We start from the raw sequence: 23,793 nt of genomic DNA, 5'->3' as shown, positions 1-23,793 counted from the left end.
AGGAGCATGGCAATTCCCCCACAGCATGGATCACTCCTCTGACTTAAACCAAGGACAGGGGGCTGTTCTTAGTATAAATATTGTCAATGGCTTGGTCTAAGTTATGAATTAACAAGACTAGAAGACACAAATCCACTATATATAGATTTCTGTGGCTCTCCAAGTTGGCTTGGGTTTTTTTGGCTCCTAAAGAAATGAATGACAGGAACACAGAATGGTCAGGGTTGGAAGGGACCTCTGAAGATCATCTGGTCCAACCCTCACCCCTCGCAGAAGCAGGGTCACCAAGAATAGGTGCTGATCTTGGGTCGCTGCTGGCCCCTTTGGCAATGAATTTATATTCCTCATTTATGCCCTGCAGCAGTGACACAGTGTGAGAAGCACTTATTCACTGGTAAAATACTGAAAAGGACAAAGTCTTTGAAGCAAAGGCAATTATATTTTTATTTTACAATTCAGTGCTGAATGAGATGCCTTTCTAAAAAAGGCATCCCATCTTACAAAAGAAGTAGGTAGATATACTAGTTTTAGACACAGAATCGTGTAAGTCCTCAAAGAATGTTTGGTTTTGGTTTTGTTTTTTTTGTTACCCAATCATGTCTGGAGACTCCTTTGAGGTTATTTCCTGACCCAAGACAACTACATCTCACAAGTCAATTCACAGAATCATAGAATCATAGGATAGTTTGGGTTGGAAGGGACCTTAAAGATCATCTAGTTCCAACCCCCCTGCTGTGGGTAGGGACACCTCCCACTAGATCAGGCTGCTCAAGGCCCCATCCAACCTGGCCTTGAACACCTCCAGGGATGGGGCAGCCACAACTTCTCTTGGAAACCTGTACCACTGCCTCTTCACTCTCACGGTGAAGAAATTCTTCCTTATGTCTAGTCTAAATCTGCCCTTCTCCAGTTTATACCCATTGCTCCTCGTCCTATCACCACAAGCCTTTGTGAACAGTCCCTCCCCAGCTCTCCTGCAGCTCCTCCAGGCACTGGAAGATCTCCTTGGAGCTTTCTTTTCTCCAGGCTGAACAACCCCAACTCTCTCAGCCTGTCAATTAAGCACACCAACAAATTCTTGCAGCCCTAAGGCAGGTTCTCTCTTGACCTAAACCAGCTACATCTTACAAGACAACTAAGCGTATCGATAAGTTCTTGCAACTCTAAGAGAGTGCTTATTCTTTTGGGTTATTGGTGTGTTACCTCTCGATACCAGACAGATGCACCTTACAAGATAGTTACACACGCAAACCAGCTGCAGCAAACCTCCCCAGCGCACCCTCACGACAGGGCAGCGCTCCCTGTTGGAGGCCCCTCTCCCTCCCCGCCCCCAGGCGGCTCTGCCCGCTGCCTTTTCCCCGTCCCCGGCTCGGGGCGGAGCGCGCGGTGCTGCTCCCCCGGCAACCGCTCGGGCTCCAGGTGGGAGGCGGCGCGCGGCGGGTCGGGAGCCCTCAGCCCAGGAGACAGGGATCTGCTAGAGCAAATCCAGAGGGGGGCCACGAAGGTGATCCGGAGGGCGAGGACAGGCTGAGAGAGTTGGGGGTGTTCAGCCCACAGAAGAGAAGGCTGCTTGGAGGCCTTACAGTGGCTCCCTTAAAGGGGGGCTCAGGAAAGCTGGGGAGGGGCTCTTTATCTGGGAGTGCAGCGGTAAGTCAAGGGGGAACTGTTTTAAGTTGAAAGAGGGGGGATTTAGATCAGATATTTGGAAGAATTTTTTTGCTGTGAAGGTGAGGAAGTGCTGGAACAGGTTGCCCAGGGAGATAGTGGAGACCCCATCCCTGGCAACATTCAGGGTCTGGTGGGATGGGTCTCAGCACAACCTGATTGAGTTGAAAATGTCTCTGATCCTGCAGGGTTGTAGGACTACGTGACCTGTAAAGGACAGAGGGGAGGTGATTCTGCCCCTCTATTCCTCTCTTTTGAGACCTCATCTGGAGTGCTGTGTCCAGTTCTGGAATCCTCAACATAAGAAGGATATGGAGCTGTTGGAACGGGCCCAGAGGAGGGCTAAAAAGATGATCCGAGGGCTGGAGCACCTTCCTATGAGGACAGGCTGAGAGAGTTGGGGTTGTTCAGCCTGGAGAAGGCTCCCAGGAGAACTTGTAGTGACCTACCAGTACCTGAAGGGGCCTACAAGAAAGCTGGAGAGGGACTGTTCACAAAGGCTTGTGGTGACAGGACTAGAGGCAATGGGTATAAACTGGGAGGGGCAGATTTAGACTAGATGTAAGGACGAATTTCTTCATTATGAGAGTGGTGAGGCACTAGAACATGTTCCCCAGGGAAGCTGTGGCTACTCCATCCCTGGAGATGTTTAAGGCCAGTTTGGATGGGACCTTGGGCAGCTTGGTCTGGTGGGAGGTGTCCCTGCCCATGGCAGGGGGTTGGAACTGGATGATCTTTAAGGTCCCAACCCAAACTATTCAATGATTCTATCATTCTATGACTCTATAATTTTGCCCTTTCTGCAGCTGGCAGCTGCCCAGCTCAGCCTTCTGCACACCTTTCCTCAGGGGTTCAGTGTGCCGGGTGACATGGGGCAGCCTCTTGCATGAGTTTTCCCAAGGCATTTCCCTGTATGAGGGACAGTCTGGTTGCATGACCTTGGTAAACACTGCTGCGTCTGTTAAAACCTCAAAGGATGTGGTGGGTGAAGGTTTTAGCAGATTGTGCTGGCCAAAATGGAAGGGTAGAGGTGCCCAGATGAACTCTCATTCACCTTTCAAAAATAAACTGTTTTCATTCCAAATTTGGGCTGAAGGTTATCCCAGCTGTCATTGGTTTTGAACTCACCTTTCCAAGACTTGAGGTAAACTCACTGTTTCCATTAGAAGTCACTTGTTGCCTTTCAAATGCTCCTTTTCATGCAGCACCAGCATTTCACATCTAAGTACTGAAAGCTAACGCAAGTGAAAATCTGTCACTACAAATCTGGGCGTCTGAAAATGAGGGTAGAACCTGGGATTCATTCTCTGATGCAGGCTGCTGCTGGAAATGTGCCTTAGCTGTTACAGTGAGAGTGCTGCAGCACTCTTTCTGCAGCCTGAGAGAGAAACGGCTGGTGACTTGCTGTGGCCATTCACTATTGTCTGCCATGGCTCGCTTGTGGCAAGGACTCCTTTTTACTGTGCTGACACCAAATCCAGGCTAATCAGGGGCTGTGCTGCTGGACTGCATCTTCTACACAATGCCTGGGGTGTTAGGGTGCAGAATAGAGTCCTGTTTTTTTTAAAATCCTCCCAGACTTTTACACTGTTCACATCTTTCTGCACGGACAGGACAAAACTGCAGTGGTTGATGTGTTGCCATATGGGTATTTAAACCCATATCAGAGGAATAAGTAGCATGTTCATTTCTACAATGAAGAAAGAGGGAAAAGGCTAAGTCTTTGGGTTATTATTTTATCCAGTTTTTGCTTTTCCCAGGAATAGTTGCTTGATGACTATAGCTAGCAGCTAGCCTACTAGTGATTCATAAATATCCCTCAGTCATTCATCTTATTTATTAAAGGAAGAACCAAGTAAATGCAAAACACGATATCTCAAAGAGATACACTCAGCCAATATGTGCTGTCTTGCTTCTCTGGTGTTTTCTGTTCTGTTCCTATGTTCAGCCTTATACCACATACATATACATGTATAATAACGCACATAATTCTTCTATTTTGTGAATCATCTTGTAGTCTTATAGGCAAAGTTATGAATCGCTTCACAAAATTACATCTCAGATACTCCTAAGTTTAGTCATAAATTGTATTATAGCAAAGATAAGGTATAGTGCCAAGCAATAACAGAATATAATGCAACTGGCCGACAACAGGCCAAAACACCACAGTCATTTTTCCAGCACATCTGTGTGGAAACTTCCATATTGGTTCTTTTTTTATGATAATTTGGAGGGATAGGAGGGAAATCATATTACCAATTTCCCACTTCCCCATTTCTGAGTATGGAGCTCCCTGTCAAATCTGAATTCAGCCTTTTGACATGGGGCATAGTTATCCTTTATTATTTATAATATTATTCTACTTGAAAATCTTGATCTCAGCCTTCTGCCTTTTATTATTGCCTGGGCCTGTGGAGCTGATCTCCAGTTCATTTTGACCTATGCATGGGAATGTTTTATTTTTTTAAAAAAACTAATAATTCCTCAGGTTTTCAAGAAGAAATCAAAGAGGAGCTGCCAATCAAGAGATCTATCATGGCCGGCAGTCCATCTAGGACATTTGGTACAAGTGACTGTGAGTATTTCAAGATTTTTTTTTGCATAGATGCCATGTTTTCCTCGATAGCCTCCAGTTTCATTTGCAGCATTGTGGTGTGCATGCTGCTAGCTGTGTATGAGACGTTCTAAAGCTGTGCCAGTCTCACCTGTGGTGTATATGGGGTGCTGTGCTGGCCTTCCTATCTTTTCAGAGGAGGAAACTGGGAATGACTGTTCAAGTGACTATAAACAGTGCCTGACTGTACACAATGCCCAAACAGCTGCAATTCTTCACCTGTCTCATTCTCCACAGTTACCATTTGTCACTGCTGCTCCTGTATTGAGTAGAGGAGGAAGGCTGGTAAAATGTCAGCCTCCACAGGCGTGCCAGCCCAGTGCCTGGCTTGTAGGACTGATGACTATGAAAAAGCTGGTGCCAGTCTGCTCGTATAGAAGGCTACTGTCATTGAAAGATGATTTCAGAAGATACGGTCTCATTTCCTTTATGTGTTATTAACTGAGGTACACTCTATCTAATGAACCTCTGTAACTAGGGTAGTTATTGTAATATTTGATGTTGGCACAGAGTTCTGATCATGTTCTCTACTAGACTGAAGGTTATTTTTTAGCCATTAAAGACAGAAGTATCCTTCTTTGTATGTATAACAGCCTGTCAGGAGAGGTTTAGATTGGATATTTGAAAAAAATTCTTTACCGAAAGAGTGGTCAAACATTGGAACAGGCTGCCCAGGGCAGTGGTGGAGTCTTCTTCCCTGGTGAACAACAAGCTTTTAGACATGGCGCTTTGTGACATGGTTTAGTAGGCATGGTGGTAGTGGGCTGACTGTTGGACTTGGTGATCTTAGAGGTTGTTTCCAACCTTAACGAGTCTATGATTCTATGATTTTGGACCAGTTTGATCCATGTGGTACATTTACAGCCAGCTTACTGTATATGGGCAACGGAGGACCGGCATACTCCAGATAATGTTGATGCTAGGAAAATGGGCAGAAATATGAAAAGTCCACAGAAAATAAACTTAGGTACAGCAAGGGTATGTAAACAACTAGAGCCAGCTTAGCTCATGCAGAGTATTTTGAGAATGAGCAGGAAATACCAAAGTCCTCGTAGAACCTCAGTGCTAAAGAACAGAGGCGTTATTGTTGTCATTTCTGCCTCAACCACTCTAGGCTCTGGGCTGTCTCTGCTGCTTTCAAGTGGAGCTAGCCTGGCCAGCTATACATTGGTATTGGGATATGTTCGTTGTTTCATAGAACTTAAAGTGAAAATAGACCTTCATATCCATGATTTTCTGTACATTCATATGATCCATCACAGCCTCCGGAGCAGATTCTGCCAGAGCCATCATTTACACTTGAGGTAAATGATGCGAGGAGAGGGAGTTTCACTAGTCTTGCAATAAAGTCAGGATCTGCTGCTGGCTCTGCTATTGCTAATGGTAGGAGTTCAACATAGAGTTGTTAAGAAATACTTGTTTATTGCATAATGCTTTTAATTTGTGAGCGGTGATGGTCTGACAATCTTTGAATGTCTATAATGAGTTCTTATTCCTGAGATTTAGGAGAGATGTCTTAGGAATTAGAAGAATTGCCATTCAGCAAACTAGACTTAGCTTTCAGGGCTTGGATTTCAGCACACAAGAGACATTTTCTTTAATAAATTGAAGGTAAATGTATATGGATGAATAAAAATATATAACAGCAATGGATGTGTAGGGGTGACAGCAGCTTTGCAGATTAAGGACATTGTTCAGCATAACAAAATAAAATGAGAGGCAAGCTATATGTGTATAGAGTACCATGGAATACAGGTAAAGAAAGGAGGCAAATGAAGTGAATTTTGGTTGAAGTATAAATAGGTTTCCCACATTTCTCTTTTCTACAGATACCTTTGATTCAAAGCACAGACAAGATCCCAAAGATTTCCATGAAGCCCACGAGAAGAACTCAAAAGAGAAGGAAAGGAGACTGCCGGTAACTCAGTGGGACATGGATGTACAACCCCTCACTTCATCTTCTAAATGGCTTCAAATTTATGGGCTCAAAAGAAACAAATTATCCCTATCCCACATATTGTCACAGATTGGATTCCAGCACAGAGAAGGTATAAGACAAATCGATAATAGAATGATAAAAAAATCACCAACTTCGAATAGTGTATAGGGTCATGCTCATTTCCCCCAGTGTAGGCAGAGGAGATTTTCCTGTTGTCTCTTATCTTATGATAATGGCAGAAAGGGAAGCTGTATCAGCTGCTGACACCGCCAGTTCAGAGAACTGAGGAACTCCAGTTCCTTTTGATCTGAGAAGGACTTAGAATCTGAGAGGGCTTTCTGTACTCAACTGTACTGGTGCTTTGTTCTAGGCTCCAGTTAAAATCCTCTCCAATTTAGCTATATCTGGGAAATAACATGGGCTGCTGAGGCTGTTAGTTTTCTTCTCTTAAAGAACACACTATAAGATGTCTGTCCATTTTTAGATGACAAATATAATGTACGCTGTGCCACAATCTGCAGTCTACTAGTTGATCATCAGGGCTAGCCAGCCTTCTTGGGAACAGTACAGGGATCCAGTCTCAAGGAAGCAGTTAAATTTGATTAGAATTCAGGCTGCTTTTCATGCAAAGTCAGGCTATAGAAAAATGTTCCTTTGCAATTATCTGGCAGCTGGAGGAGAAGAGTTTGCTAATAATTATTAATCACTGTCAGAACAGTGCTTTGCAGGGCATGGTAAGATATTCTTTTCTTCGAAGGGCTTGCTGACTGAGAAGTAGGAATTGTAATGTATTGCAATTGTTCTAGGCTGCATAATTTAAGGTTTTGGCTGGCTTGTGTCCATGGGGCATTCAAAGCTCCAAAGTGCAGATCCTGAAATCCTGTATGATGTAGATGAAGGAGAAGCTGTTAAGCAGGGTTGATGTTGTCACAGATTAATTTTAGGAGCAGAATGTACTAGCTTAGCAGGACAGCATGCTGTACAGAATAGCTGGTTTGTGACGTTAAATATTCCCACCCCTAATGTTTTCCTATCAGTGGAGATCCCGTAGAGGATTTCTAGCTACTAAAAGAGCAGAGTGCAACCTTTTCCTTAGTTGCACCCGCTCCTGCACCCGTTTTGTTGTGTAAGAGAACAGCATTATCTGCTCTGGGTTTTGTGTTTTGTTTGATAGACAAATATTTGTGAGTCCTGTTGTGAGGTAAATGGATAATACACAAGTTTAATTGCCTAAACCTTTCATTTATTCAAGTCCCATGTAGCTTTTTGACCTATGAATAATTAAATGTGGGGTGTTTCCCCATTTCTGGCTAGACTATCATGGAGCAGCAAGATCAGGGCTGCTCCATAGTGGGAAAATGAGCCTGGAGCCAAAGGGGACTGCAGCCCAGGCAATGCCCTCACTGACCAGGATGAAGTCCTGCAGTATCTAAGCACCACAGGCAGTGGAGAGTGCTGCTAACTGTGTCCACAGACCGTCCCAGACAAGTTGAGGTGATGAGCCATATCTGGGGTCCAGCCAGGGATTGCAGCCATGGATTGCAGGCAGGAACAGCAATAGATGGAGCCAGAAACAAGCCTGGAGACAAGGCCATGGCATAGGTCTAAGAGCCACATCCAGGAGACTGTACTGGAGACAAGGCTGTAATACAGGTGTGAGAGGTGCATCCAGGACAGAGGTCCACTAGCCGAACCTGAGGCAGGTATACCTACACACCTACACAGCTAAAGCAAAGATTGGATGCCCACACCTGAACACCCTGTGAGTGGAAACCTCACATGGGGCTGATCAGGTTAATCAAGGTCTGTTGGTGCCCTCAGGGCCCCAACACAGACATAGCCAGAAAAGACTGTAAACCAAAAAACACAATCAGAATTCTCCTCAAGTTTCCTAACATCAAAAGTTCCACACAGATGCATGTGCCTCGCACATGTACGGCATGCACATCAGCTTGAAAAATATCTGTTTGAAGTAATCCTTCCTATTAGCAACTTGATCTCTTGAAATCTTAACTGCAGATTATGTGACCACCTTGGGGAAATATGTGGCTTCTCGGTACGCAGATGGTCTCTTTCCTCAATACAAGAGAGTGCAAGATGGCAGCGTGTATAATGTAAGTGTGACTGACTTATGGTAACTTCCCTGTGCACTTAGAAGTTATCATCACTGTAGCAGAATGGTGTGACTAAAATGTCCCCCTGTGGCACAAAATACTTAAATACTCTGTAAGAACCTTATCTTTTGATAATTTTTTTTTCTGTTTTGTCAAACTGTTAGTGATAGCAATCACTGGTAGAGAAGCTAGATGTATTTTTTTTTTCCCTTACATCTTGTGCTCTTGCCTTGGTGCAGCATTGCAGTAAAACGTTCCAGACAAGACTGCAGTTTCTAAGCAACATTTACCCTAACTTGAAAGAGGGAACACTTAAAAAGAAGATACTCAGCTAAGTTTAAAAAAAAAAAAAAATAGTAGTCAATAAAACAAGAGGGGATGCTGAAATATTATAAGAAGACATAATGTGCTGTCATTGCCAATGCAAAGAGCTGCTTTGCTTAGTGCCAGAAGGTCACAAAAGGCTCAGCCTACTCTATAGAGACAGCTAGCTGGATCTCTGCCCAGGCTCATGTTCCAAGGAATGTCTTAGCAGCAGCTGCTGGCGGCCCCATTGTTAAGGGGATGGATTCTGATTGAAGAGATACACATGGAAGCCAGGAGGGGAGAGAGTTAATTCATAAAGGATTTTACTAAAGCAAATAGCTTATCAGCTTTTCTGATAACTATAGTCACATCCGAGGCACAGGGCTTAATATGGGAAAAGAACCATTTCAGGGAGCCTTTTCCCCTTAATTTTTCCCATCAATTCCATATGAAATATCTACATAATGTTGTTTAAACCTAGGACATGTCAGGAACCATGAAATGACATTTCTTGTAGCGTTAGGGTAGCAATGCCAGTATAGAAGATCAGTTGAGATCTCGTTTAGGATATTGTGTACAATATTGTGTACAGTTACCACTGAGAAGAAGCAATTCAAACCAGAACAGGTACTGCGAAGAGCTAGTAGGATGAACCGCAATGGAGTGCTGATCTTATGAGAGGGCTTGGTTGACACTGACGTATGTAACACTGAAGAAGACCGACAAAGGGTACCATTATTGCCCTTGAATGCCTACAGAAAAGCAAATTACAGGGATAGGGAAAAGCTATAGTTTTCTATGCTAAAAGGCATGCTAGTCCAATAATAAATGGGTATGAACTGCCAGGAATAAATTTAGGCTGGACAGTAAGAAGTTTTCCAGTGCTCAGAGAAATGGGAATTTGGACTGGTCAACTACAATTGAATGGATGATGCAAGAAAACTGCTTTGTTATAGGGTGGAGTTTGATTGGTGTAGTGCAATAAGCTTCTTTGTATGAGTCTTGCTGTCATAGGAGGAAACTGAATTTTCTAAGTTCTCCTTCCCAGGCCTACATTCTTTTGGCAGACAGCCTGAGACTATATCTGGAAGGGACAGTACAGGGCCCTAGCTGACATTAAAGAACAGAGAAAAATACAAATGAGAGGAAGAAGTATGCACAAAATATTTTCTTAATGAGAAATGTTCTTGTTTAAAAACATTTTTATCTCCAACGAAAGTTAGTTGGATATAGAAGGCAGCCAGTAAATTAGACTGGTCAGAGATATTAGGGGAATGTCTTTACTGGAACCTGTGGTGAATTTTTAAACCCACAAATCATTCTACGCAGTGAACATATATTCATAGGGAGGCTCTGCTGTTTTTCATTTTAATATTGAATGTAGGTTTTCCTTATTTTCCGATATGGTTTTGGAAGTTTTAGTTGTTGATTGCAGTTGCCTGAACTAAATTTGCTCAAGCACCTACCTACAATTGGTTAATCTGTAATGCTGGGCATTGTTAGTGAAATAATAGTACAAACAGGAAATGTTTTACATTTTCCTTTCAAATGCTAAAGACAAAGTGGAGATTGAAGTGCCCCTGAACCAAACCCATATGCTCCCTTGTACTGCTGTACAAAACTTGAAGAGCCAGTCAAAATTCTAATCTAAGAAGGTACAAAGTTTCTGTGTCCTTGTTTGTTCACCCATCTGCTCTGCAGCCCTTTCTACATCCTTAATTTTGTTCAGTTAATTTTAATTGCTCCAGTCTTGAGACAGACAAGTCAGCCAACCCACTGGCACTGTCCCATGCTCATATAAAACAATTATGAAAAACAATTAGGACAAAATGCGGTGTCTTTTCTATTTTAGCTTAGATGAATTTGTTAAGTATTTGCTCTTGAAATAGTGGAAGAAAAATGGGCTGTTTTCACTGCTACCTTGGCTGGCATATCTGGCTGTTGCATCTGTGCTAAGCTTGGGTCTGCATTTGTGTTACTTGTTTTGAAGTTCAATTCCTTTCTCTCCTTTATTTAAATAAAGCTGACAGCCAAAAAAGAAATGATTCTTCATTTTGTGGATTGTCTAATGGGAGCTATTGAGCTATATAAGCAGCGAATGGAATGGTTAACCAGTGAAAGTCGGCAGATATTTGGAGTGATTCAAGAACGGTGCATTGTCATAGTTCTGGATTTTGGCACTGCAGCTCAAACAGAATTTGATCTATGTCGGCACGCACTTTCTATGGTACTTGTGGAACAAGTGACCCAAATTGCCAAATTCAACCTTATTCGGTAAGCAGAAAGAATTGTAGAATCATAGAATGATTTGGGTTGGAGGGGACCGTTAAGACCACCTAGTCCAATCCCTCTGCAGTAAGCAGAGACATCTTCAACTCAATCGGGTTGCTCAGAGCCCTGTCAAGAATGGGGCATCTACCACCTCTCTGGACAACCTGTTCCAGCGTTTCACCACCCTCATTGTAAAAAATTTCTCCCTTATATCTAGCCTAAATCTACTCTCTTTTAGTTTAAAACCATTACTTCTTGCCCTGTCGCTACAGGCTCTATTAAAAAGTATGTCCTCTTCTTTCTTATAAGCCCCCTTCAAGTACTGAAAGGCTGCAATAAGGCCTCCCTGGAGCCTTTTCTTCTCCAGGCTAAACAAAGAAGTCCATGTCTGCCCATTGCTGGAGAAGAAAAAGAGGTCCCATATGATATAGATATGTATTTGTATACTATAATTTCTGTAGCAGAAATTGTCCTGATTCATGTAATGATAATTTCTATAGATTTTTCACCAAGTTTCACCCACAGTCATGCTGAGCTTGCTACTTCCGTTTAACAGAAGGCCATTGTTATCCTGAAGAACAGGTAAAGACTAACAGAACCCAAACACTGATATGCGCCTTCTACAAATGTAGCATAGGAAAACAGAAAGTGAATGTCCTGGCTCTGCACCTCTGCATTTGCAAAGCACGGTAAACTGGAAAGAATCCTTGATAGTTTAGCAACAGCTAAAAAAAACCCCAATCAAATATAAAAAAATAAGTGTATTTCCCACATTCTTCTCATATTAGGTCTAAAAACCAGCAGCTGCTGGGAAGAAAATTAATTCTGTCTCAGCCAAGCATAAACATTACCTGGCAACAACTAAAATAATACGTGTTATTGACGTTATTCTCACACTAAATCCAAAACACAGCAGCTACTGGGAAGAAAATTAACTTTATCCCACCTGAAACCAGGACAGGGAGACTTTGTGATGGCAGTAATGCTCTTCAAGCATCGTAAGTATTACAGAGTGAAAGAGTCCCATCTGACTGCCTGGGCATTCTTGTGTCTTTAGGCATTACAGGTTTCTGCCTTGCAGCTAAACTTACACTCCCCCAAGTGCCATAGGCACAGGCATAGTCATTTGTATTTCTATAGATTTCCATGGTCACAGAAATGAGTAGCAGAACTAGGAAACAATACTAGATTTCCATAACAAAAGACAAGTGCCTGTTCTCTAGCAGGAGCAAATGAATTTGGGTTTAGTTACAAATGGAAGAATAGTAGCAGCTATTCAAATTTATGTATCTCTGCACAAATTTTCATCTGCATAAGGGATTGAACACATAAGCTTGGATTTGGGTAGATGATTGGAATTTTGTGAGAAAAATTATGCACAAATGAGGTAATATAATTTTAAAATCGATTCCACAATGATAACTTGCAATTACACTGTGATTGTTAAAGTCAGTTTACCCAAGCTTTGTCCTACAGATTTAATTCTGGTGTCCTACTCCAAATTCTCTGCCTTGTGATACACCTGAGATTTGAAAAGCAGAAGATAACTTCTGTAGCTTTTGAGAAACATGTGAAACATCTTTTGAAACTGATCTGCAAAACCAAGTTAATATTTAGGCACAATAACTGTGTTCATCAATTTGTCTGCTTGTGGAGGAAGGAGACAAAGGACAACATAGCATACAAATTATTACTTAAAAAGAATCTTAGAAAGCATACTTGACTCTTAGATTTGCAGGAAATTCTTCAAAATAGTGCTTGATGGAATGTCACAGACATTGGAAGCAGCTAGTTTCCAATTTGGTTTCTGTCTTTTTATGTGCAAATGCACAGGCATACATGCTCATATTCTTTGTACCTCTGTATAAAGGCCTTTCATCAATTAAAGTATCAAAAACCTTAGCATCATAAGTTTTATTTTTATAGGTAGAGAAGGATCAGCAAAATTACTGAAGAATAAGGTCAGTTAAAATGGTCTGACACAAAGGTCATGCAGCAAGTTGTGGAAAGAGACCTGTAGAAGCCAGATTTATTTTCATATACATATTTTAAAAACTGGATTGTGCTTTCATGTTAAAGGTAAATATGAATTAGGAACTGTTTGTAAAGTACTTTAGCTGTCTTGACCCTACTTTGGAAACAGTTATCTCAAAAAAATTCTTATAAAATTACAGTATTTTTATAAGGGTTTTATTTTTCCTCTGCTTCTTTCATTGTAAGTCTAGACGTATCAGGAGTTTCCTCTAATTATTACTTAAAAATATAAAGGAATAGTAAGCGTAGCAGAGCTTCACTCTTTTGCTCTGCCAGCATCATTCTCACTGCTTCTGATTCATAGTTAATGTCATTTTCAGGACTGCTCAGCACCTTATGAAGTGGCAACAGAGATCTACTCCTGTGTCTCAGCATGCGGTAAAGTCTGCTGTTAGGTGGCTCTGGAACCTGGACCCTATGACAGCTACCAGCCATACCAGCTCTGCTGAAGCCCTGCTGGAAGCCAGGAGTGATGAGACGGTAAGCTTATACATCTTTTCAGAAGCCTCAAGTAAATCCAAGAATATTCAGTGCCAACTGGCTGCTGTGATTTGCACTGATGAATATTGCAAAGAAATATTAACGATGGCATTTGGAAAGGTTTTTTTTCCCCAAGTGTAACTGCATACCCTGTTACTGATGGCCTGTTCATGTAAATGTACTGTACTTTGAATGCAGAAACTTGTTTGTTTTCTCTTCTACAGTACACCAAAAAAATAACATATTCAGTAATTAAGGGAAAGAGAAAACATCTTCCCTTCCACTTTCTTTGCCGTATATGTCTTTCAGGGCTTCAAGCTTATGAGATAACTGCTAGCAGTAACATTTTTGAAGAAGAGAAATCATTTTTTTTTGTTATTTATCCAAAGTGGTTATGAAAAATTATACTTAAAATCCAAAATAGTAAGTACAGAGATTTATTTAAGCATTAACTCATGGTAGAGATACGCAAATCCTTTTTTATAAGCCAGGTTGTTGCTAGACTTTCTTTTAGGACAAAAAGACAAAACATGCACGGGTATTGCTGCAATTAAATTCTGTTTGTTTCTGAAAGTGCCGTGTAACTTCATGCATTATAGTAGTCACAACACATAAAACATACATGCCATCATTTGAGCTAGTCACTTAAAACTTGTGTCTTTAAAGAGGTATTTTATGAAATTTTCTTACAATGCATGTTATTTCAGTTCCCTAGCAGCCAAATTTAATAAAGAAGTGAGCCTAGTGAGAGTGGACTAGCATAATCAGTTTCCACTACCATTAAGATCCATCCCTGTGCACAACTCTAATCCTAGCTCTTTTGTAAATCTCACTGTCAGACATTGTTCGAAGAAGAAAGTAAATTTGGCTTGAATTTCCTTCTGGCTCTCTGTTCTGGTGGGTTCTCACCCAGACGAACCTGGATGTTTGGAAACCAACATTAAAAAGGAACTGGGCAAGAGAGAAACTTTGCAACAGTGAGATTTTTTTCTGACTGCTTTTTTAAATGCCTTCGACATAAATTTTATTAACATTTTCAATTTGCAGTATATTACTGATTTCCTTGCAGGAAATGAAAAAGATCATATTTAGATTTCAGTACTGTCTGGATGAAAAAACGGCTTGTTAGACCTGGAGGGTCTGCATATGAATAAACAGAAATTAAAATCCAACAGTGAGACACCTATTATTTTTCTCTGGATGTTGGAGGGCTAATGAGTAATCTAGGGCTAATGTGACAGGTGGTCAACATAAAACAAACTTCAATTACTCCTAAGTACAGTCATTATAATTCATAACTGACAGTTCAGTTGAGTGCAAGCTGTACTGTACTGCAGGCTAGGGGAGAACCCATTCAGTGCTAGGCAAAAGCTGCATACTCACTGAATAGACATAAATGACTCATTCCTCAGAACTGGCTTCATCAATAGAAGTTGCTCCAAAACAATAGCTCTTTTTTTCTCTAGACTTGGCTCTTCCTGTCATTCCTCTATCTGAGCTTTTCTTCCCATATATAGCAACTCGCTTGATTTCCTTTCCTCATAACCTGTCGGTCCCAAGCTCAAGATCACTCTGCTGTAAGGTCGCAAACCTTTGAGCTCTACCTGCCACAGATGCATCCGCAGCATTTCGCTTGCGGGTGCTGTACAGGTGTCACTCCACAAAGTGTGAGCTGCCCATCCAAAACATATTTCCCCACCAAGGTAAAGATGGTGACTCCTTCCTGTTCTTGTATGATGTTTGTTTGCTTGTTTAAATGGCTGCAGCTATTATTGTTTTCAAAATATGAAGGACTAAATGGAAAGGTTTTAACCTTTTCTGACTAATCTGTGTGGAACATTTCTGGTATTACTGGATTTGCAGCTAAGTAGAGTGAATTGTCTGTGGTTAGTAATTTTGTTGATTTTCTTGTGAAGAGTTTGTTCTGCGACAGCTATGCCCAAGAAACATCAGTGTTTTAAAAGTTGCAGAAGCAGGCAATAAATCCTTAGGAGGAACTGTGAAAATTGATAATCTTTATTGAATATCAGGTTTAGGAATTATTGGCAGTCGTAGAAGGCAGGGGTAGAACATGTGAATCTGAAGGAACACAGTGAAAAGGGGTTGTGCAATATGCATGCATTCCCCCAAGCCAGGAGCCTCTTTGGGAGTGTGAACAAGGTTTTGTCCAAGGATTGTGTTTCAGCTGACAGAGCTGTGTGAATGCTCAGATAGCTTTTTAGCTGGATGAAACAGTTCATGGGATAGCTATTGTTACATTTTTTTTAAATTATGGTGAAAATTCAGAAAGGATTTTACTTACCATGAGGATTGTTAGGATGGATATGTGTAGGTAATGTCAAATTCCTCATAATGTAATACTCAAGCAATAACTAAAGGACATTCCTTCAGCTTCTCTCCTTGTAATACCATTTTCAGAATATAAGTGTGTGTGGTCTTAATAAACCTGCCAAGCTCCCTCTGCCTTGGGAAGTTCAAAAAAATACAAACGATATGTAAATACCAGCAGTAACATTCAAATAATTACGCATCTTTTCTACCCTTAAAATACATACTGCCAGTAGCAGTATGTATGGCATAAAAGTTCCTGCTGATTTTTGGACCTGGCGAGGCAACAACATGGCATCTCTCTTCATAAAAGCGGGATGTGACTCATAATCTTTCTGTGACTAGTAATATGGTTATCCTTCCTTACACTTCTTTTTGGTTTCAGTGAGCTTCTGTGGAAGGGGTACTGTACTGGGCAGGATCAAATCTGGCAGCTGTGGGCCAGGCTCTCTTCTTACTTCAGGAAATTTTTTGTGGATTTGATTTGATTTACTAATGTAAGCGAGAGTGAGAACCGAAGATCTGAAAATCTTATAGCTCAAACAATGCATTGGTTCCAGCAAATTTTCCTACCTGTAGTCAGCACAGGATAGCACTTGAATAAGTACCAGGCATCTGTGTAAAATATTATCTTCCAATTCCCATTTTTTTCTGTTCAATGACAGGTTGAAGCTGTTTATTACTTTGCTGTGGGTGATATTCCAGTGGACACAAAGCAGCTACTCCTTGAGAAGGTTTTTGATGGCCCCTGTCCAGTCAACACTGTATCTTTCAATGCTAGGGAAGATGAAACTATTATTTTTCTGAAAGAGTTGAGCCACTTGGCCTCTGGCAGGTATGACAAAGAAGAAGCACAGTAATGATTTCAGTACTTGTGATACCTGAATATAATCCCTGTTTTACTCATGAGGAAAATGAGACAAAGCAGTTCAGTAAGGTATCTGAGGAAACTGGGGAAACAGTTTAAAAGATATGACTGAAATGCAAGACCTACTTGTACAGACAAGCTTCTCTCCGCATATGTGCTTACTGGCTTGCATAAAGGCCGTTCCTTTTTTATATCCTAAACTATCTGTCATCTGCTCCTTTTTTAAGTCTGAAAATTTGTTTAGGGGAAAGGGTCACAACATAAACTTGAAAAGGGGGTTATTGTATTGCTTTATACTCTGGCAATACCCACAGGCACTGGCAAAGGATCTAGTGTTTTGTTCGACCGAGTGCCATACAGACATGTACTGAAAATGTAATGCCTGTCCTAAATGGGCATTTCTTGGAAAAACAGAAAATTGATGTGGTGTTTTCCATCAAGCCTGGTTGTGTGGAAATGCATTTCTGTACCATGCTCTCTAGCACCTACTTGGTACGGTTCATGGAAACTGGTACATTCCACAAGGCTTGTTGGCTGCTTTATCCTGGGAATCAGCCCAGGGGTGAGAATCAGCCTTCAGTATGACTGTAATCTTGATTCTGACATCAAAATAAGGGAAGAAACCACACAAACTCAACCCCTTGCAATACTGAACTTATGCTGAGCAGCAGGAGGGCAGTAGGAGTCAGTCACTGTTTGGCTGCTTAACACAAGTCACTGTACAGTTACAGAGCTGTGAAATGGCTGCTAGCTCTTTCTGTTTCACTGTTATTTGTGCAAGAGTGGGAAGATGTCCAACATCAGGATTCTCCCAAATGACTGCAGAGCAATTGGTAAGATGGCAGCTACTTAGCTTTTTTATAGCCATCTGTGTTTAGAAGTAGCTTTTAAGAGATGGAGCATCTGACATGAAACAAGACTCTGGGAAAGTCTTATGTTCATAGCATCACTAGGTTGGAAAGGACCCACTGGATCATCGAGTCCAACCATTCCCATCAATCACTAAACCATGCCCCTCAGCGCCCCATCCACCCATCCCTTAAACACCTCCAGGGAAGGTGACTCAACCACCTCCCTGGGCGGCCTGTTCCAGTGCCCAATGACCCTTTCTGTGAAAAATTTTTTCCTGATGTCCAGCCTAAACCTCCCCATGCGGAGCTTGAGGCCATTCCCTCTTGTCCTGTCCCCTGTCACTTGGGAGAAGAGGCCAGCACCCTCTTCTCCACAACCTCCTTTCAGGTAGTTGTAGAGAGCAATGATGTCTCCCCTCAGCCTCCTCTTCTCCAGGCTAAACAACCCCAGCTCTCTCAGCCGCTCCTCATAAGGCCTGTTCTCCTTCTCCCTTCACCAGCTTCGTTGCTCTTCTCGGGACTCGCTCCAGAGCCTCAACATCCTTCTTGTGGTGAGGGGCCCAGAACTGAACACAGGATTCAAGGAGCGGTCTCACCAGTGCCGAGTACAGAGGGAGAATAACCTCCTTGGACCTGCTGGTCACACCATTTCTGATACAAGCCAAGATGCCATTGTCCTTCTTGGCCACCTGGGCACACTGCTGGCTCATGTTCAGTCGTTGTCAACCAACAGTCCCAGGTCCTTCTCCAGGCAGCTCTCCAGCCAGACTTCTCCTAGTCTGTAGCACTGCACAGGGTTGTTGTGCCCCAAGTTTGCTCTGGTCTGATGCGCGCCTAAAATGATTGTGGTCGTTTAGAACCATGGTACCTCCATGATACCCGGGACATTGCCAGTGACCATTCTTCATCTTCTGTTGGCAGTGCTTTTACCTTCTTTACAAAAGGAATGCAAATATTTCCTTATGAAAGAGGCAAGAAGGGTTGTGGTAGGGAGTGTAGAGGAATTGTTTTGTTTGATATGATTCCCATTATCATCTTTTTACCTGATTCTAACTTTGGTGCAGAGACTTTTTGGGCCAACTAATATCTTGCTGGTGTGTGGTTGCCCAACAACTTTCTGTAAGATTAAGCCAGTTTTCCTGAAGAAATGGCCAAGGTCAGGGGCTTTTCATGGCTTGAAGCTGTTTCTACTGAGGTTCTGTTTTAGAAATGCATAATTTTTCCTGCTCTGAGAGCTCTTCTATTTTGACAGTGAGGGTAAATGAAGTCTGCTTAACTTCCTGATTTGTATGTCGATAATGAAATAAATGTGCCTGTTGGGCTTTCAACTGGGAGGATAATCTGATAAAAAGGTGTTGGTGTCATCTCAGACATCTCAAATGACATGCATGTTCAGCGTGTTAAAAGCATTAATTAAAAATAGATTTTGAGGAAATTGAAAACGGAGGTGCCTCAGAGTAAATGATACCAAAGTGAAAGCATGTTCTTCATGAGAAGAATCCAGAATGTACACAAATGTTTATAAAAGATTTTATAATATTCATAGTGTTGTTGTAGTTGAAGGCTTAGATGTCTTGAATAGATAAGCAAGTAATTCTGAAGTTGTACGCAACTATGATCTTGTGACATTCATCTTGTTAAAATTAGGGGAGTATTTCTGTAGTTCACGTACAGGTGAAAACTCATTTTGTATTACAGATTCCATGCTTTTGCTGAGAAGAATGACTGTAGAGATGCTACTGGACCTGCACTGAAATGTGAAGAGGATGGAAAAAGTCTAATTGCCCTGAATTCCAGAAAAGTGAAAGGGCGAATGCCACTAGGTAGGCAATATAAAACCCAAGATGATATTGAGTTTCTCAATGAAGTTTCAGAATGTTATACAGGCACTTGCTAATGTAAAATCAGAAGAAGCCTTCTGTAGGCATGGGGTGGAGTGAGGGCAGGACTGGTCAAATAGAAATTCTTTTGGTGGGAAGGAGAGAAAAAGGAAAATATAGAAGTGAAGAGGGCAGAAGGTGTGCATGTGAGAATGAAAGAGAAGAGAAGAGAAGAGAAAAAAAGGAGAAGAAGAACATGTTTTTAAGGAGATGAAGGATAGCACTGGTGTGCTTATGCCACTGACCTTGTGGAAATTGTGTATAGAGAAATGGTCAAAAGAAAGAGGAATACTGTGGTAGACCATCTAATACAATAGCAACATCAATACAGGCCAAGTTCACACATAGTATTAAGGGATTAAATCCACATGAGGTTGACTTGCTTCTCTCCAGATCTGAATTTGCCATAAAGACAGGCAACAAAAACAGTAAAAGGACATAGAGAAGAAAGTGCAGGGGAGGAGCAGAGGAACTGATGAAAACAAAAACCCAAAAGAAACAAATAACAGAAAGAAACCCTTTTAGTGGGGGGTGGGGCTGGGCATAAAGCTCTCAGTGTGTTTCGTGTTAGTCACAGTGCTACTTCCTCTGGGTAAATCAGCCTTACTGCTCAGTGGCACTGGGCTGGGGTTTCAGCCAGGTTGGGAGGAGACTAGTTTGTGCGTTGAAGTGAGGCTTGTGTATGTCAAGTTTGATATTTTTATCAGCAGGGCATTACACTAAAAAATGGTTTCTTTTAAGTATCAGGAGGCATGAGATATCTTTATTGTAATGGCTGGGGGGCATTAGTGTTGTGGTAGAACAGTGTTATCCACCAGGGGAGGTTCAGGCTTGACATTAGGAAAAAACATTTCACGGAGAGGGTCATTGGGCACTGGAACAGGCTGCCCAGGGAGGTGGTTGAGTCACCTTTCCTGGAGGTGTTTAAGGCATGGGTGGATGAGGTGCTGAGGGGCGTGGTTAGTGATTGATGGGAATGGTTGGACTCGATGATCCAGTGGGTCCTTTCCAACCTAATGATTCTATGATTCTATGATCCTCTTCTTACTTCAAGGGCATGTTTGGCATAAGGTAGATTTAGCAACTCACTCAAGGTCTTTTGTCAGTCTTGGAATAACTAGCCCCTATTTCTTGGGTTCTAGTCTAGTTCCTTGTGGACTAACCTATCCTTCGCTAGGACTGTGATTGTAACAGCGCGAGAGAACCATAGTGGGAGGACGGAAGTAGGAGATTGAGGTACCATCTGTTTTTTTGATCTTGTGAAGGGAGACCCAAGCCTCACCCACGCAGGGTTTAGAAGCCAACAGCGGAGTATGCTTCAAAACCCTGTTTGTCATTTCATACTAATTCAGAAGCAGTATAATGTTTGCCTTCAGTCTGCCATGAGTACTACCGCTGGACCCAGTTTGGGGTTGGGGGGGTGTGGGGGAGCTGGTTTCCTCTTCCCCCGGGCAGTCATCCTGTTTCAATAGATGGGTCTAGAGCTCCTGTATGACTGAAATTACTTCCTCACCGCTGTTTCTAAAGCTGAAAGCTGAATAGCTTTAATTGCTCAAAGGGGTAGTAATCCCCTTGAAGTGCATTGTCTGTTGTGTATTATTGCTATTATGGAGTAGAATTTACACATTAAAAAGGAACACAATTAGCTTTCTGCATTTACTGGGTGTTATAAGCACAGTCGTGACATCATTGGCAGCCAATGAGAGCATTTCTGTCCTATGCAGAATCTGAAGTCCTTTCAGAAAAGAAAATACATTTGAGACATTATTCTGGTTTGTGTCTGATGTCTCTTGTTTCAGAGACTCCTTCAAGGGTGCAGAAGGCAATAATAATAAAAGTGCTGATTACTCACAAACGGGCTCTGAAACTGGTTCTCAGATGTGCGGCATGAACTATACAAGGAAATAAATAGAGAATAAACCAGAGATTTAATCTCCCAAATGTGGTGTTTCTTGAAAGTAAGGGGAGGCACAGAAATTTTGATTGTTTCTTTTTGCACCACAAACGCTACAGCTGGAAACTGAAAGTCATCATTATGTTTTATGGACTGGAAAAGCTGTTTCAAGGACATCTGATAGTTTTCTGGATATCCACTGAATAACAACGTTTTGCAAATACAGGATATCTTGATGCTCACTCTTTTTCATCTGCTTAACCAAAGCAAGTTGGAAGTGAACTATTTAAAACTTCAGATAAGAGCTCTGTTCTCCCCTGTTTTGCATCTTGGGCAGTCAGAAAGCAAGCGTGAGAAACTGCCAAATTTGAATTTTTTTTTGTACACTGATTTTGAGTGGGTGCTCAAGATCAAAACAGGTCTAACTTGGTAAAAAAATTAAGGTCCTTATGTCAGCAGACTCAGATTACTTAAGGCAGACTCAGATTTACTTAAGGCAGAGAAATGCTTTTACATAAAGCCTTATTTAAACAGTGTGATGATATCTCCTCACCCAGCACTCATATGCCTGTTATCATTTCTGCCTGCATTCTTTGTGTAGCTTCTTCACGTGCAAAAAGCTGCAGAATTAAGCAGTCATGTTAGATAGTTAAAGTTATAAGTGGAAGGGAGGTGAAATTTAAATTGGAACTTGAAGACACAGAGGGCAAGAAAGCTGGTGAAAGCTGTGACAGGGGACAGGACAAGAGGGAATGGCCTCAAGCTCCGCATGGGGAGGTTTAGGCTGAACATTAGGAAAAAATTTTTTCACAGAAAGGGTCACTGGGCACAGGAACAGGCTGCCCAGGGAGGTGGTTGAGTCCCCTTCCCTGGAGGTGTTTAAGGGATGGGTGTACAAGGCACTGAGGGGCATGGTTTATTTAGTATTTGATAGGAATGGTTGGACTCGATGATCCGGTGGGTCTCTTCCAACCTGGTGATTCTATGGTTCTATGATTCTTGCCGAGCAGGGATGCGGTTGTGTCTCCTGCTTGGAGTGACAGGGAGATAAACATGTCAGTCTCCTGTATGACATTGAAGTCAATGAACTGCACTGTTTATGTACACAGACATGGGAGAGACCGAGCACTCCCTTTGGAGAGCCAGGGTAATGACTTATGAGTATCTACTTTGCCTACAAGCTGTAGCAAAGATGATCGCCTCTGCTTTTTCCTTGCATGTGCATTGTCTAATCTTAGCAGCCTAACCCTGGCCTCGCAAATCTCTTTGCTAATGTGTAGAGAGTGATGCAGATGATAGCTGCCCTGTGATACCGCATGGGATACAAAGTTCATTTGCTTTGTCCATTTGCCCAGTGGGAAAGGGGCAGGATTGGGCTGCACGGAGTTTCACTCCTGCTTGACCTAACAGGTACGCAGCTGCACTCCCCTCCTGTGCTCCTTTGTGCCTCTTTTCATGCGTCTCTTTGTGAGGATTTTAAAAACCAGCGCTTGAGGAAATATTGCTCTGCTGCCACGTAGAGGCTGAGGAAGGGACCAGCAGTGAAAAAAGGAAATTGCCCATCTTGACTTGGAGACAAATGAAGCTTAAAATAGACTTTATTGCACTATATTTAGATTTACTTGCTTCCACTGTTTAAGTCGGATAATCAGAGAACGAAGAAAAGCTTCTGTTTTCCCTGAGTTACTTTTGCATTTTATAGGCTTCTTTTTTTTTTTTTTTGGTGTGGGCTTTTTTTCTCAGCAGGTTTTGTATCTTGAGTATGAAATCAAGCGGGTTACAGTGACTTGTCAAACTGGATGAGTTTGTTTGCTGGGAGGTAGGTGTGGAAAAGCTGCTTCTTTTAAGATTGCCTGACAGTGTTAAATAACTGGGAAATGGAAATGAGGGTGGTTATGAGTTTCCGTGTACATGAGCAAGTGCGCTTGTGTTTTCACTTCAACCTACCATCTTGCTTCTCAGTTCACTCATGTCAGCAAACGCTTCTGCCCCTCGCCGCAGGTTCTCTCTGCACCCTTCCCCATCCGCTTCGTCTTTTTCAGGACCTCCCTCCTCCAGAGCAGAAATGCCGTTTAACCGAGGGCAGGGCACAGTCTGAGACATTCCCCAGTGTGAGGTGCTCTGCAGGGTCACGATGGCCACTGGCAAGAGCTGAAACCAGCCTATTGTGCTCGGTATTAAGGCCAGTTCCCTCTTGTGTGTCTGGTAGCCACCCTCTTACTGTTGCTGTGCAGCAGTTTTTGAGTTAGAACCAGTGGGTCCCCAGGGCTCTGGTGGTTAAACTGCCAGCCAAGGCAGCTGAGGGGGTGCTTCAAGGCGGCAGAAGACACAGAGAGCCCTTTCCCTCTGGGGACAAAGCAATCTTTTTAGGACATTTTAAGAGGTCGCTCCTGGGATGCAGACACCTGAAGGCTTGTGAGAGCCAGTGAGCCTGGAGCAGTTGAGAACTGCACCCCCTGGGGCGGTGACTTTCAGCTGCTTTTCAGTTGGTGGCCCCCAGAATGGCACAGCTGACATGCGAGCTCAGGAAGTTTAAACCAAAGAGAGGT

At 42.3% G+C, this 23,793-nt stretch overlaps 1 protein-coding gene across 1 annotated transcript in view; it reads left to right on the top strand.

The window, feature by feature from the left end:
• Positions 1–2,723: 2,723 nt before the first annotated feature.
• The window catches only part of VWA3B (von Willebrand factor A domain containing 3B), a 72,400-nt gene continuing 51,330 nt past the window's right edge, over positions 2,724–23,793 (top strand). Inside the window, exons 1-8 of the mRNA XM_069876311.1 lie at positions 2,724–2,809; positions 4,154–4,240; positions 6,109–6,327; positions 8,238–8,332; positions 10,662–10,912; positions 13,264–13,423; positions 16,417–16,586; positions 19,169–19,293. Of these exons, the coding sequence (XP_069732412.1) occupies positions 4,201–4,240; positions 6,109–6,327; positions 8,238–8,332; positions 10,662–10,912; positions 13,264–13,423; positions 16,417–16,586; positions 19,169–19,293 (1,060 nt within the window). The 5' untranslated portion in view covers positions 2,724–2,809; positions 4,154–4,200. The remainder of the gene's footprint in view (positions 2,810–4,153; positions 4,241–6,108; positions 6,328–8,237; positions 8,333–10,661; positions 10,913–13,263; positions 13,424–16,416; positions 16,587–19,168; positions 19,294–23,793) is intronic.

Source organism: Phaenicophaeus curvirostris, chromosome 1 (genome assembly GCF_032191515.1).
Source record: "Phaenicophaeus curvirostris isolate KB17595 chromosome 1, BPBGC_Pcur_1.0, whole genome shotgun sequence".
Classification (NCBI taxonomy): domain Eukaryota; kingdom Metazoa; phylum Chordata; class Aves; order Cuculiformes; family Cuculidae; genus Phaenicophaeus; species Phaenicophaeus curvirostris.
This window is presented reverse-complemented; position numbering and strand designations above follow the sequence as displayed.